We start from the raw sequence: 15,999 nt of genomic DNA, 5'->3' as shown, positions 1-15,999 counted from the left end.
TGACCAACTCATGTCCTGGCTGTAACTTTTTTGTCTTTCCATGTGCGCTTTTGATATTTGGTATGTGGGTAGATCACCTAAACTTAATGGGTCACATACTATGGACAGTGGCCTTTGACCTTGACTTTAAGGTTAAAATTTTTGCACAACTGTTTCTGTCTTGACTGTTATGAGTTTTTTAAGAGTAATTGAATTTGTTAAGCATGGCTGATGTACAGGATTTTTTACCTCAGTGGGGCCCTCATAGATGGGTTCCATCTCAATGATATCTAGGTCATTTCAAAATTGTATCAAATCTATTTAATACTATAGTGTAATTGTTGAAGAATTTATAAAAATATGATATGCTTCCGAAGGGAGCGTAAAGGTGGAGAAGTCAAAAGATAGTTAATATATATACTTGTAGTATGGATAAAGAAATATCTGCAAATTTTTGGAAATGGGATTACTAGCATGTGAATTTACTTGAAACACAATAGTTATCAGACTAAAATTAGATTGTACCCAGAAGTGCTTAACTAATTTTGGTAATGAATTTCAGGGGCATTTCAGGTTTGGCTATATTTTTTGTTTGCATATTTTTATGTATAATTCAGGGGATTCCATGGTGAATGTGAGGATAGTACATGGTGTAATGCACCATTTTTGCCCTCTGCCTTTCGCAAACCGGGATAGTATAGAATTTGGCTCTCCATCCGTCCATCTGAAATTGGTTTTCAAAGTGTAGTTTTGAACGCCTTCATCGAATTTCACCAACCTATTAGTTTTGAGGTCAGAAAGTCAAAGGTCAAGGTCACACAGGCTTAACAAAATATTATTTTGGGGGCGAAAATTGGTTTCTGGAATGTAACTTTTGAAAGTTCTCATAGAATTCCACCAAACTTAGACAGTTGAAGGCTTATGAGGTAAGGAGGGCACTTATTAAATTTTAGGTCAGTAGGTTGAAGGTCAAAGTCACACAGACTTCACTAAGTATAATTTTAGACGCAAAAATTGGTGTCTGAAGCATAACTTATGAACGCCTTCATGGAATTTCACCCAACTTGGATAGCTGAAGGCTTGTGGGTTAAGGAAGACCCTTATTGATTTTGAGATCAGTAGGTTAAAATTCAAGGTCACATGGACTTAACAAAATATACAATTTTGCATTTTGCAATATTCCATGAAATTTTACTTTTGTTGCATGGCGGGTGACCTGGAGCACTGCTCTTGTTAAAAAAAAACTGTTTCATGCAAAACATAACAGGCTTAGAGGCTTCATGCCTTCTGGTCCTGTATTAACAAAAAATTGCCAGTACAAAAATATGAGTATATATTAAGTCTTTTATGACTTTTTATTTTACAATATATTAATTTATTATGTCGGGAGGTATATGGTAATTATGTTATCTGTCCATTTATCCTCAATGTTTTCATTATAGTTTTCTCTGCTACATATCACGGCCATCTGATATTTTGATATATGCATGCCATATTGTGCAATTAGATTTCAGACTGAAGTGGAGTCCGAGTTGCTCATTTACTTTTGTTACTTTGTATGTATGATTTTAGTTACTTTATGTTCTTTGTTGTGTATGTCTGTTTTCCATGTCTGGTCTTTGTCCCTGGATTACATTCTTTTGATTACCACTATAACCTTGGTTCCCTTGACTACTCTTTGTAATATGATTACTATGGTAGGGAGTTGGGGATATCCTGTAGTGAGTTCTACTCATCATTTTTTCTAGTTCATTTTTTAAAGGTTTTGTCATCTTTACTAAGATTTTATTTGGATGTCTTAAAGAGTATTTCTTTAAAAGTCAGCTATATTAACAGGTGGACAAGGATCAAGGTCAGTGAGTTTAAATCAAAGATGCCTACAGAGGTCACCACCAGAACCAAATGCTCAAGGTAAAGGCCCAAAAATATGTATTTCTGTTTATGGTTACTGTATTATCCCTGTTATTATTTATTTTGTCAATATTGGAATTGGAAGTTAAAAAATCTTGATATATTTAGAAAAAAAAACTGTTTAAGGGCATTATTGTACTTGCAAATTTTATATTTTTCTGAAATATGTTAGACTTATGTATGTTGGGATTTTATATATATATAATAAGTGGGATAGAAGAACATTAAATACAATTGATTATTTGAAATTGTGATTTGATTTTGAATTTTAGTAAATGATTTATTTAAGGAGGCAGACCTAGGGTAAAGAACAAAACTCATGAAATCAGTGATATGTTTGTATCACATTAAATTTCACTAAAGTCTTTCAAGCTTTCATTTAAAACAGAATGAAATCAGTCCAAATTACTTTGATGTTTACATGAGATTGATGTAAAATGCTGAATACAAATATTTCAGTGATTGTAAGAATTGTCCCTTCCCCTAGGTATACCTCCTTAAGTATTGTGTTGGCTTGCATTGTTTTATGTCTAATTATACTATTTCAGCTTCTGGAAGCCATGAAATGTCCACCCCTGCAGCACGCTCAAATAGAACCTTCAAGAGTTTACTACAGACTTACAAAATCATAATGAATACATTAGGAACACGAGTTAGAGATGTAGTATTTAAACCATATGAGGAAGTAATGGTCTACATCACCTCTGTGTTTGACGACACTAGCTTTTGGGGAACAGTGGTAAAAGATGTAAGTATACATTGATTTTTTTTATTTAATTATTTATTTATAAGTTTCTTATTTGAAATACTTTGTTCCTATTGAGTGTATACATTCCTTTTTACACAGACCTGATTTTCTTCCATTTCAAAGAAGAATTCCCTTTTCTCAAATCAAGAATTTACCATTAGGGTTCTTTTTTTATAGTACGTTTCATTTTTTTTTGTTAGGCTATGTAAATAACAGCTGTATACAGTTCATATAAGGAATTATTGCATGCATAGAAAGTTGTGAAGCCTAATAAAGAAATTGATAAACCAGGCATTATAGCAGAGATGTTTACTCTTACAGAGTTTTCATAGTTTCTAAGAAATAACACTCTACAGATTGTGAATCTCCCCATGGTACCGATGTTAAAATTTCACAAAATTCAGGATTTTATTGATCACTTCATAAAAAAATCATTAAGTAGTACAAACAGTTCTGTTGTACATGTTGTAGGTATATTAGATTTTCATGTCTTTTCTAGGACTCCTCATTAGAAGCCCTTGAGGAGGTATTGGAACAACTACAATACCAAGAGAGTAGAATAGGGTTTACCAAAGGTCTTGGCAGGTGTGCTGCCCTGGTTAATGACGAATGGCAGAGGTATGCTGTGTTTTCTGTTTTTTGACAAATATCTATTGGTTGATGTTCATACCTGTTAACCTTTGGAACAGTTCAGGTTGGAGATTCTCCCTATTGGGGCTGTTTAATGTGGGATATTTTTACGTTAAACAAATATTTTGATGTAAAAATTTAATTTTTAAGTATTTTCACTGAAAAGATACTAGTTTTTACCAAAAACTTCCCACAAACCTTACATTTTTATGTTGGCTTTTCTTAATTTTTCATTGATTTTGTACGAGTCTCCCTCTTTTATGTGGATTGGTGTTAGCCGTAGGCAAAAATCTCTACTTTAAAAAAGGCTGTATTCTTTAACAGAATAGATATTGATTGCTTGATATTTTCCAAAGTATCCTTAGTTTTTGTGTATTGACTTATTCATACAATATTACTGTATTTTCTATTATGTACGAATTTTACTTCTTTTTATGTTAGTGTCCATCAATTCATTTACTTTCATAGAAACAGGTGCATACTGTAAATTTAGATATTGTCATTTAAGTGAAAAATGCAATTTTATATTTTGGTCTGTCAACGTGTTTCATGAACAGTGTAACATTTTATCAATAGTTGTGGCTGTACTGCCATAATTTTTTTTTATTTTACACAGGGGTTGTCTTTCTGTTTTATGAAGCTCAATATTTGTGACTATGCTGCCATAAATGATAATTTTTAAAAAAAAATTTTACACAGAGGTTGGGTGATTTCCAGTCAAAGGAATGATTTCTCAGTCGAAGTATTTGATGTTGACTCAGGAAGATCATCAATTGTAAAGAAAAACAAGGCATTCTTGACTATACCAGAGATCTGGGAGGTCCTGCCTACGGTCAGACCATTTAAAATTCAAGGTTGGTTGATTTGAAATAGACAGATCTCAGGGGGAAAATCCAAAATATTATATGCTTGTGTTTTGGTGGAAATGTTAGTTTTCACTATCTGTCATTTGCTTCTGTGCTCTTAAAGCTCCTCCTTCTTCTAGGAAGTTTGGTTTGTTAATTAACTACCTTTCAGTAGTTCTATGTCTCATTTCTAATAGAATAAACATCAGTCAGAGTTAATCAATACAAATTTCCTATGGATAAATTCTGCTTACCACTGGTAAAACGTTACAAGAAATCTGAAGCCTTGGTAAAAAAAAAAATCAACTTACAAAAAGTTATGTCCCTTATGTATGTAAAATAATTCCCAATTCCTTCCATGCAGGGTTGAGAACCACAGTACATCTTAAATAAAAAAAGTAAGAATGCAACCCATGTCATGCCAAAATCTGCTTTTAAATAGATTGTTTTAATTTCTTTGTAAAAATCAATGTTTGTATTAAAAAATGCTATCCTTTTCACTAAGTATGTTTTAGTGAAAAGGAAACTGTTGCTTTCTGTATATTTTTGTTGAGGATGAATGTACTGGTTTCAACTAATCTTTTTAGAAGACATCATTTTATTAAGAATATTCTTTATTTATAGAAGGAACAGTAAATGTTGACATGGACATGGAACATGCTCTCGTAAATGTACAAGTGACTGGTACTTCAGTAGACGACACGGTAGGTTACCAGTTTCTCTTGACATCATCTCTCCAGAATCTGTTCTTGAATTATGGGAATCTTTGTTGTACATGTGTTTCTATTTCTGAAATGAAAAAGATGTAGGGTTTGACACTAGTACTAGTAGATTTACTTAAAACTAGTAAGTTTTTTTTTTTTTTTTGGGGGGGGAGGCTAATGAAAACCTTTATTTGTATTAGTCTGATTAGCTAGTAAGTTATCCCAATACTTCTGCTCAATTATCAAACTATATAATAGCAATTTTAATGCAAAATTTTTAAAACCAAATAAATATACATGTTTAAGGTTTTCTACCTACCATAGTTTCAGATGCCTAACCTAGCATTTTTATGGACATTTTGACCAAAGCACTATTTGAATTCAGATTTCTTCCCCAAAGAAGAACTCCCTACCAACCTACCCTAATATTGTAAGGTATGAAACTTTAACAAACATTTTTATCCTTTTGGCCTAATGTTTTCTTCACTTGTGTTCTGAAGTAGTTAGTATCAAACCCTGATTTTAACCACTGCTTTGTTTACCTGCATGAATGATGTACACGTGTTAACTGGCAGACCATGAAAAAAAAACAGGCAGTGGGTGCACATGATAAATTTTGTTTCCAAACATTTTTTATCCTGTTCATATCACAAATAATACATCTTTTCCAAAGATTCAATGTTGCTTTTTGATTAACAGCAATGATTGAATATAAATAAGTTATAATAAGCATTAAATTTCAGTGAAAGGGAGATACTCTTTTATTTGTTGTATTTGTTGCAAAATTTGGTTGGTTAGTTACTATCAAATCATTTTTTGATACATTCAATGTTGATTAAAAAAAAACTTTGAAATACATCCATTTTGTATGATAAAAATATCACATTGGAACAAAAGATTCAGTGGGAATTTGTGTTGTGCCACCCATATAGGGTTTTTACATGGACAGCCTCTTAAAAGTTTACATACTACCATTTCACATCTTCATCAGAACTTCACTGTTATCATTTTAGAACTCGAAAGACTCATCATTATTCCATGAATATAAGGTATTCTTTGCATGCCGTTAGTTGTTTAGTCTTTTCATTGTTTGCATCTTCTCAATAGTACTTATGTTTGTATTTTAATTACATGGTTTTACCTTTTCCAGCAATTAGTCATAATAGCTAACTGATGTATGGAAACATGCAGAGGATAAATACATGTATAAGGCTTTATACTCATTAAGTCTATGTATTTAGACTTGCCAGTGTTTATACTTTATAAAGGAAATTATACATGTATAAATGTTTGTAGATATGAGTTTGGGTATATTTTTGTTGATCAGTCCCCCACAGCTTTTTTGTTTTGTTTTTCAGCTTGTTTTATGTTTATTCACCATTCAGTACTGAACAGATAAGTCTGTTAGTCATGGTTAAAAGTTTATTACAGTCGACTCCACTTAATCGCATATCGCTTTATTGCATATTTCAGTTATTAGCATAATTTTCTCCTGCACAAAACCATTTCCTATTATTCTATTAGAGAAAAAATCGCTTATTTGCATAGGCCTTGCAGGTGCATTTCGGTTTATTGCATAGAGAATTTTGCCTCATCCAGGTAAAGACAGGTTTTCCCAAATTCTATTTTAAGCCTTCGGGTCATAAATATGTCAATCATATTTATTGTTGTAAAAACTAGGTAATCATCAATCAGGAGGTGTTAATAATGAATTAAAAACATAATTGACATAAAAAACAATTTAAATGATTTCTAATTACATTAGAATAAACAAGCACCTAGGTCAACAATGACTTCTGACGACATGCCAAACATCACCTTATGACGCGGCTTGGGGTTCGGCCTATTTAAATTCTTCCGACTACAAATGATTATCAATGTAAATTTAATTTTCTTTAATGAGCTGAACAGTTTTTAGTGAGCTTGGGTTACTAGGCATAAATATCAACCAAAAATTAAAAGTCATCATTCATTCAGTACAATGTCTAATGAAATTCAACTACCCTAAGGTGCCCCATACTATCCACACTTCATAGGAATATATTGAGGTCAATGACACGTATAATACACAACTATCAGTGTACAATGGTGATTGAACAGAGGAATAAAAACACACATACCATTTCAAAAACCCAGAAACTGCAAACACTGATGAATATTACACTGAATCCTGGCTGAAATATGAAATATGGGATTTTCTTTCATAGAAAGATCAGGAAATTACTTGACTATTTATAGAAGAGAAACACGTGGTTTTACTTATAAATACACATGACGTAAAGAAGGTCAATAAACAAGATAAACACAATATATATTATCATTTATTGATAAAAGAACAATACAATGTGAAGGTCTATAACAATTAAATACCAGATCAGAAATGTTGAACAGTGATATCCCTGGTTGATCCACAGTATCGTCGTCTTACCTGAACTCACACTTCCGGTAAAATCGTAATTTCGGTTATAAGAATAGCCCGGTTATTTGCATAATTTTTACTGGCAATAGGCTATGCAATTAAGCGGAATCTACTGTATTTATATCTATGTTTATTTTGTCTTCTCCTAGCCTTGATGTTCTAGGTGGTAATGAAGAGCCTTTATTAATTGCTTTAGGCCCTTGCTTCAAATCTAAGAGCTGTACCAATCTTACAACAGACTTCTTGTGCATTGCCACAAGTAGTTGTGAGATACAATGTGAATACTCTAACAAACGATGTTTGTCCATCCCCCACAGGTTCCATATGAACGAATCAATGATCAACTTTGTACAGCTTTTGAGTACCATAAAATACCAGTCAAGATAAATTTTCAGACAAATCCAAAATGCAGTTTTTAATGTTGGTCATTTTGATCATTTTACCATCCTTTTTCACCATTACCTGTATCAATGTTCCATTTATGCCTTATTTTTTAATATATTCTGCTGTTTTGTTACAACAACTTTGAATCATTTTATAGGCACATGACAATTAATTTGTTTTGTGTTTCCATGATCTCATCACAGGACACAAAAAAATAAATTTTAATTTGTTCTTAAGAAATACTCTCTAATGCTGATATTTTGTGTAATTTCAGGGATTCCTGACACAAGTGAAGATAATGAATGTTGTTGAAACAACAGAAGATGAAGACTGATAATGATTTATTGTGCATTGGAATAACATTTTCCCATGATGCACTGTTGCCTGAACATGAGACAGTTGCCATGACAACATGTAAGTGAGGAGGAAATGGCATGGTGCAAAACAATTTTTGATTATGAATGGAAGTTGACAAGATGTTTTATACATGTATATTTGTTAAGTTACATGTATACTGATTTATTGTTGAAGTCCTTTGATTGTGATATCACCATTCATTTGGGTCATATTTTAATGGAAGTTTTGATAGGATGGAGAGAATCTCTTATAAGTTGTATTGTTATCTTAAGTGTAATGTTTATGAGGGGAGTATACTTCAATAATTCAGTTACCTTTTTTATTTTTACATGTAAATAACTCCACCATGAGAGAAAATATTGTAGATATATAAGGGATTTTACATGACTTGTAACACTTTTGTGGAAACTGTTGATTACAAAGAAATCAAGACTTTTATCATTTTAACCTGACTTTTCCAAATCTTCTCTACTCTGTACTAAATAGTGTTTTGTATCCTTTAAATTGGTAGAGACTTTAGTTTTAGGCTTAATATTTTGTGAAAATTACAGATATTTTGCTGAAAGGTCTTGTTTACAGATTCATACGTGTAACTGAATTGTGGAAAACCATATTGACATTCTGTTGTTTTATTATAATGTCAGAATGTCATAACAGAAAATTGCTTTTATACAGTTTTCAAAGAAATTCTAAAAAAGGATTAGTTAAGGGATGGTTTTAAGTATCAGTCTTTTTAAAAATCAGACAGAAGGCGATGCATGCATGTCAAATACCCACTGAAGTCAGTTTTATTTCTTGTTCAGAGACGGTTACTGATCACATAAACAGTCTTAGTTTTTCATTTGGTTGTTGCGCATTTGAGATAAAAATTATATAGATTGTACATGAATATATTGGAACTTTGAAAGAGTTATTGTTCTTGCTTTGGTTTTATTTAGTAGGAGATGAATTTATGATTTCAGATCTGAATGCAGAAATGATTATCGTTATGTGAAAGTGTAGCGTATGTAGAATGAAAAGTCATTGTTAGTTTGGTGGGTTTTTCTACACCATGAACCCTTTTACCATTGGTAGTGTGAATTTTATGTGGACTGGTACTTAAAATCTGAAAATAAAGAGACCATATTTTGCATAAATGAAATATTTTCCAATAGTTGTTATGGTAGAAAGACTGTTGCTGTATAAATATATTAGAGTTTTATGTATATTCTTGGTATATTTCCTACTTGATAATATCATGAGTATCTTATGAAATGAGCTGTATTATAAAAAAAAAATTGTCATATTTTTAATTTTTGCTTTATGAGGTACATGTATGATCTGCAGTACAATCTTTTATTTCAAATAAAGTACATTTAACTAGTGAATTAAGTGATTTTCAAAGTACATGTATTTTTTTTTTATTTTGGACTGATCTTGATCCAGATTACATGTATGCCTTTGCATAATTGTGAAATGAAGTAACATCCCATTTCAGAACATGAATGGTGAAATTTTTTTTTTCTGATGATATTCATTTAAGGATTGTTTTTAATTTTTGACCAGGTTATGGGAAATAAACAACGTTGGGGCAGTTTATGCTTCATGAACTGGGAAGTGTAAAAAAGAAACAATTTTATAATTTGATTACTCATTGATTTAAGTCAAAATGAAGATTTGTCCCTTCATCAAAGCCTTATTAATATTTACTATTGAATTATTTGAACTGCAGACTGAACTCGTTAATGACTTCACAGTGCATAGTTAGATTATGAAAAATAAATTATCTTGCCTGGAGAAGAAATAAATCATCAAATTAAGTGACATGTATTACAGTTGTTATGCTTATTTCTTTTGTTAAGTGCTAATACACCCAAATATATATATTTTTTTATTTTGAAAAATAATACTATTTTAAAATGATAGATTTTTTAAACTTGTTTGGACCACCTCTTGTCTAATGCACACTCATGTAGGAGTTTTGACATGCCAATGAAAAGAAATATGTTGACCTTTTAGATATTTTGCCATCTTATCAAATAAATATATTCTGCAGTTCATATTCTGATAATAGAAAAGTCACTAAACAAAGTTTTAGTTAAGGAGGTAGGTCTAGGATAAGGGACATAAATCTTGAAGTCAGTGATATGTTTGTAATTATATTCAATTTCACCAAAGCCTATCAAGCTTTTATTTGAAACAGAATGAAATCAGTCCAAGTTATTTTGATGCTTACATAAGATGGATGTAAAATGTTCAATCCAAACGTTCTGATGATTTCTTAGAGTTGTGTCCCCTACCCAAGGTCTACTTCCTTATCATAAATGTTTAACTTGCACTAGGCATATCTTTACTTTTGTTTGGTGGTTGTAAATAAGAAATTCTAATGTACAAGACAAATAAGTAGCATTTTATAAATTCTTTAGCAACAGTAATTTTAGAAGTGAGTACTAACTTCAGAAATTTATAAATACATATATCATTTTATCAAAACAGTCTTCCTTGTACATACATGTTGACAGTCATGTACAAATTGTACTTTAATATGGTGGTACAGTGTACCAATATACATGGCTTTTTTTAACTTAATAAGTATTGTGAAGTTCTGAATATGCCGATTTCAGAAGGACCTCTGTGTAGCAATAACCAATTGACACTTTTTTTTGGAAATTTGGATTTTTTTTAGATTGAACATAAAACAATAATTAAGTTGGTACCACTGAACATTAGTACCTGACTGTAGTAGTGTGGGATAAGAAGCAAAATAATTTATGGAACATGTTTTTTGTTTGTTTTGTTATGTTGTTGTTACATTTTGAGTTTGATATGTTTAAATAATTGTTTATTCTAATGATCTTAATAATGGTACATGTAGCATGTACATGTAATAGGACAAAGATGGAAGTAATCTTTTTAGGAGAACAAAAAATCATTTTGCCCACTTTTTAACAGAATTTGCAAAACATAGTTTTATCAGTTGGAATTTTTAAGTATTCTCTATGTAACAGAGGACTGCCTTCTCCCTTTTCATCAATTTAAGAACAATTAAAATAAATATGTTGAATTATCTAAGTAATTGTAAGTAATATCGATGTTTTCCAATGTATGAAGTTGTATTGATTCAATATCTACGGTTGTGTGTTTTTTGGTGTTCATTTCACCTGGCATAAAGCTTTTGTACAATGATTACTTTTGATTGCACACATTATTGCACCTACAGAGCTTTGTAAAATAACACTTTCTAGGACAACAAATGATGTTTCAGAAGAGCTGCTTTCAGTGTTATTTTGCCCCCCACTTTTTCAATGATTTTATTATGTAGCTTGTCTGTACAAATGAGTGATGTATCAAAAACATTGTTCTACAAAGCATCAATGATTCATTTTCTTGTTAATTTTACACTTTAAAAGTACTGCTTATTCAGAATTTATTGCTGTGGTTATTGCCAGCACTTTGTTATATTATGCCTAAATGTGGTTGTAATTTTTGCAATATTAGTTGTTGTTTCCATGCCATAATGACGGAAAATCCAAGTTTTTAACAGTGAAACTTATATTTACTGAAATTTGAAAAAAGTGTAACCTTTCTTAACCCAATATCGTATAATGTCCTGTTATCATCTTCATATATTTTGTACCCATATATTAAAACCAGTGTAAACAATTCATCCATCAGTCTTAAAAGGATTTGATTTAAACAGGTTTTATTATATTGTGGAATTCCACATGCATTGTGATATTGTGTGCAGGTTTAATTTTGTTAGCCCTATGCATATGTCTATGGTGCTTGTCTAGAATTAGTTACAAGAATGAGTTTGGTTAATTTCTAATATGAAAGGTTAATAATTACTTTCTTGTTACCATTTTATTGCAATTTTTATAAAGTGCAACAGCTAAAAAAAATATACAGGTTTATGCGGTTGGCACTTTTATCTTCTACATCAAGACCTGTAGTGATTGACTATACATTTTTGACAGAGTACACTGGTGTAAATAATTTATCAAATGAAGACAAAATGGTGATTATTTTGTCACATTGTTATGTGTGACATGAAACTTTTGTCTGATACAAATTGGCAAAAATTTCTAGTTGCCATACATTGCATGACCCAAAAAAATCTTAAGTGAATTTAAAAATTGAATGTTACTTCTCACATTATTTGCATCGATGACTTTTGGGAATACATTTTTAGCTATGCTTTAAATGCTTCTTATCAAACCTGTTTTTATGGTTGAAAGTTATGTACAAAATAACATTTGTTGATTCCTTTTGAAAACTAAATGTTCAAGTTCTTAAAACCGCTGAAATAAATAATTTGAGTTTATAAGTACAATGATTCATTCTTTTATCGCTGACCACATTATTTATATAATTATTTGATAAGTGGTTCGGTTTTGTCCACTTTCATCATTCTTGAATATTTATTTTGAGAATTTATCAGTTTCTTAAAGTAATTAGGTGTGTACCTTCTTCCAGCATCAGTTATTATTAGTGTGATCAAAAAAAAAAAAAAAAAAAAAAAACAAGCAGCAGGATATATTAATAAAAGTTCTTTTATTTGTTGAATGATGTATTAAAAGAAAAGTAAATATTTTATATTTGTTTGTATATTTTTTCATCATCTGTTTAGATTTCCATCAGATTATAAATGTTTAGTACCTTTCATTAGGTCAAGATATACAAAAAATATGTCAATGTTTTTATCATTTATTTCTTAATGAGGTGGTATTTTTCCGTTACCATTACATTTCCTTATAAATGGGTTAATGTTTAGATATGTATTTTGTATTTTTTGTATTTTGATCTTTGGTCGAGAAGACCTTCCAGTTTGTACTTGTAGTTCATTTGAAGAATTATTTTGTCAGATGTTTTACTTGTTAATATTTCTTGAACTGTGTATTTTACATATCTATATTGAAGTGTATTTCTTAGACATGTTGAAATGTCATGATCTTGTGTCTTTTTGTCTCAATATTAAAAGAAAAGTAATTGCTGAATTTACCGTAATTATCACCAAAATTGATTCCATCTGTTTTCAGAATGTTTTCGAAGCCTTTTTTCTTATTCATCCCCAAAAAGACTTCTCTTTTTTAAATCCCATTTTCAATTTATCCAGTCCTGCAAAGATCTTGTTCTTTTGGGTTGCAATTAAAACAAAAATGAAATACAATTTTAGTTTATATTCCTAATTTTTTTTATTGTATGCTAATTAATGACAGCATTATTAGAATCACAATAATTTTATTGTACCCTTTTATCTATAACAATGATGACATACATGTAGTAAAGTTGAAGGGTTATTATATATAATACAGAATGACATACGATATATATATTATGTGTATATTCTACATTATATTACTATAAAAAAAAAAAAAGAATACACGAATTATAACCAGTAAATCTTCGCAAGGTGGGTTTCAATTATGCTTGTACTTTAAAGGTTGTCAGTTGCTAGATTATGATATTATGATATGCTATATATATGTTTGACCAATCCAAAATTTTTATTTTTAGTCTGTGAAAAAAAAACAGCAACTTGCTTAAGTGCCATATAAGTTTTGACATAAGTTACCATCATGACTAGCAGAATCGTCTGAAACATAATTACATTTTGCAATACAATATGATTGGTTAATGAGTTTTTATATCTTTGCCAATTTTAGTACATTGCACTGTTTCATACATTGTCTGTATTTGCTTTGAAATTTATCAATTGTTTTGTGAGCGTTTTTACTTTGTGCTACTCATTTATTCCGAATAAAAACTTTTCCTCATTTTCTTTATTTCACATTTTTAAGGCCTGTTTTTAGTTTGAGGTATTATATGCCATAAGATAGTTCTTGTTTATTAACAGTGCATTTTTATTGATAGCTGTCCATGACATAGTGGCAAGTAGTCAATGCAGGACCAGCTTAAATTTTGCCAATACACTATTCTGCTTACCAATAAGCATAATAGGTTGAAATGTTTGCTGCATGGTGAAGTTAGTTGAAAAACGTTGGTTAGAAAAAAATCCTTCAGCTCTCTACCTTTCTCATTTCCGTGCTATAAAAAGGATCCTGTAATTAGGAAATATCTTCATCTTTTGCTTAATTTTTACATAATTTCTTAGAATCCTCATTTGATCCTAATTTTATATGTCTGCAAAAAAATTTCTGGATTGTATGACATCATCCTGTCTTAATCGTCTTTGGCGTCCGTTAACATTAGTGTAAACACATTGTGTCTATGGACGTGGTGGAGGGTTCTATATATTTTGAAGGTTTTTGCCCCACCCCTTTTGGAAACACCGGGGAAATGGGTGTTATCATTAGAAGTGACAGGAAAAGCTTATTGTTATGATACAAATGTAAATCTTTTCCCTTTGAAATTCTGTTAATACTATTAATACAGAGCTTTTCTTGTCATTTGTTTTGGAGTTTTAGGGGTGTAAAATTGGGCCGCTTCAAAAAATCCTTTTTTGGTTCATTTTCGAATTTCTTTAATTGGCTTATTTATGAAAATCTCTGCCTGCATTTTTCACTTAGATTTCAGATTTTTCTTACGGTGATTTGAGTTATAAGGGTCAAAGAAGTTGTTAGCTTTCTCTTTCGATAGTTTTGGTTTTGAGTACTTCTTGTATACAACTGATATTTCGATTATGATATTTCTACATATTTGATTTTAATGCCGCTGATGAGAGGTTACTCTTTGAAATACGTGTACAGCATATCGAAATTTACAATATATAAAACTGTTTTGTATTTGACAGATTCTACCATGTGGGTAAAAAATGCTCAGTACCATGAGATCTATCTGTGGTCAGGTTTTCGTGTTGCATATTAAGCTATGTTGGAGTTATTGCCCATTTTTAAGTGTTTTTTTTTTTTTTTCGCTATTTTTCATGTTATAATCTTTCAAAAAATCTCCTTTGACAATACTACACTAATTGGAACCAAATTTGTGTGAATATTTTCTTAGGGGATTCTGCATCAAATTGATGTAGGAGTTTTATTTCTTTTTAAAAATCTTTTCCTTCGACACTACTAGACCAATTGGAACCAAACTTGATGTGATCATTTTCTTAGGGAATTCTGCTTTGATCTGTCGAAAACATGATCGTCATTACTACAAATGGAACATAGGGATCAAATTGCAGTTTTTCGCATATATCTTGAAATCCGTAAGGTTTTGACAAATTCTTTCTGTTCAAATTTTCATATTAATTAATATGTTAAGCCATGTTAGAGTTATTGTCCTTTTTGGACGTTTTTTTTTCTTTCTTTAAATAAAAAAAAAAATCTTATGTGACACTACTGGAGAAATTAGAACAAATCTCGGTATGAATGTTTCTAATGGTATTCTGCATGGAACTGATGTGGTGATTTTTTATCCGAAAAAATGGCCCTCTAAAATAGAACATAGGGGTCAGTCAGAAGTTGTTCGCATATGTCTCAAAATTCGCTAAGTTTAGCCAATTTCTGACATTGGATTTAAGTGTCAATTTTTCCTATGAATCTGTAAAGCCATGTTTGAGTTATTGCCTTTGTTGACTTACAAAAAATTAGAGTTTGTCAGAAACTAATATTGTATCCACACTTGCCCTGATTAGAATGGGTTCGACTACAGTAATGCTGCACTCCGCCAAGCTCTTTACTGCATCTTGTACAGAATCATTAAAAAAAAATGGTTTGAATTAGGCAAAATTTCATAGTAAAATGCTTTGCGTTAATTTTAAAATTGGAGTTTATCAGATATTTCGGAGGCTATGGATTGAAAGTAATAAAAAAAAAACTTGTATGGTAAATTTCAAGGGGAGTTAATTGGCGGGAAAATGTTCTTTAGAAATGTAATGGAAAATTCAGTTTGTTTAGATATTGAAAGAAAAAGAGTTCGGTGGCCCCAACTTTCTTTTTGAAATATGGAAGAATGTAAGTTAAGTGTTCTTTACACTTTACATAAATGCCTACGATAAGGCTCAAATATCTCGAAACCACGATCGTTGATCTGTGGTTTTACATTAAATTCCATTCACGATCATCTTTTCTGAAATAAGAAAAT

The 15,999-nt window shown here is 30.8% G+C and overlaps 1 protein-coding gene across 4 annotated transcripts in view; it reads left to right on the top strand.

The window, feature by feature from the left end:
- The window catches only part of LOC148621377 (uncharacterized), a 31,428-nt gene extending 17,695 nt beyond the window's left edge, over positions 1–13,733 (top strand). For 3 of the 4 annotated variants that reach the window (XM_088575635.1, XM_088575633.1, XM_088575634.1), the window contains exons 18-24: positions 1,816–1,890; positions 2,439–2,638; positions 3,138–3,256; positions 3,968–4,122; positions 4,738–4,817; positions 5,831–5,866; positions 7,895–13,733. In XM_088575635.1, the coding sequence (XP_088431761.1) occupies positions 1,816–1,890; positions 2,439–2,638; positions 3,138–3,256; positions 3,968–4,122; positions 4,738–4,817; positions 5,831–5,866; positions 7,895–7,954 (725 nt within the window). In that variant the 3' untranslated portion in view covers positions 7,955–13,733. The remainder of the gene's footprint in view (positions 1–1,815; positions 1,891–2,438; positions 2,639–3,137; positions 3,257–3,967; positions 4,123–4,737; positions 4,818–5,830; positions 5,867–7,894) is intronic. The other variant, XM_088575636.1, reaches the window with a different exon arrangement.
- Positions 13,734–15,999: the final 2,266 nt, after the last annotated feature.

This window comes from Perna viridis, chromosome 3 (genome assembly GCF_037379345.1).
Source record: "Perna viridis isolate PV_CMFRI_1.1 ecotype Kerala chromosome 3, ASM3737934v1, whole genome shotgun sequence".
Lineage (NCBI taxonomy): Eukaryota > Metazoa > Mollusca > Bivalvia > Mytilida > Mytilidae > Perna > Perna viridis.
The sequence above is the reverse complement of the archived record's forward strand: the minus strand, read 5'-3'. Positions and strand labels throughout refer to the sequence as shown.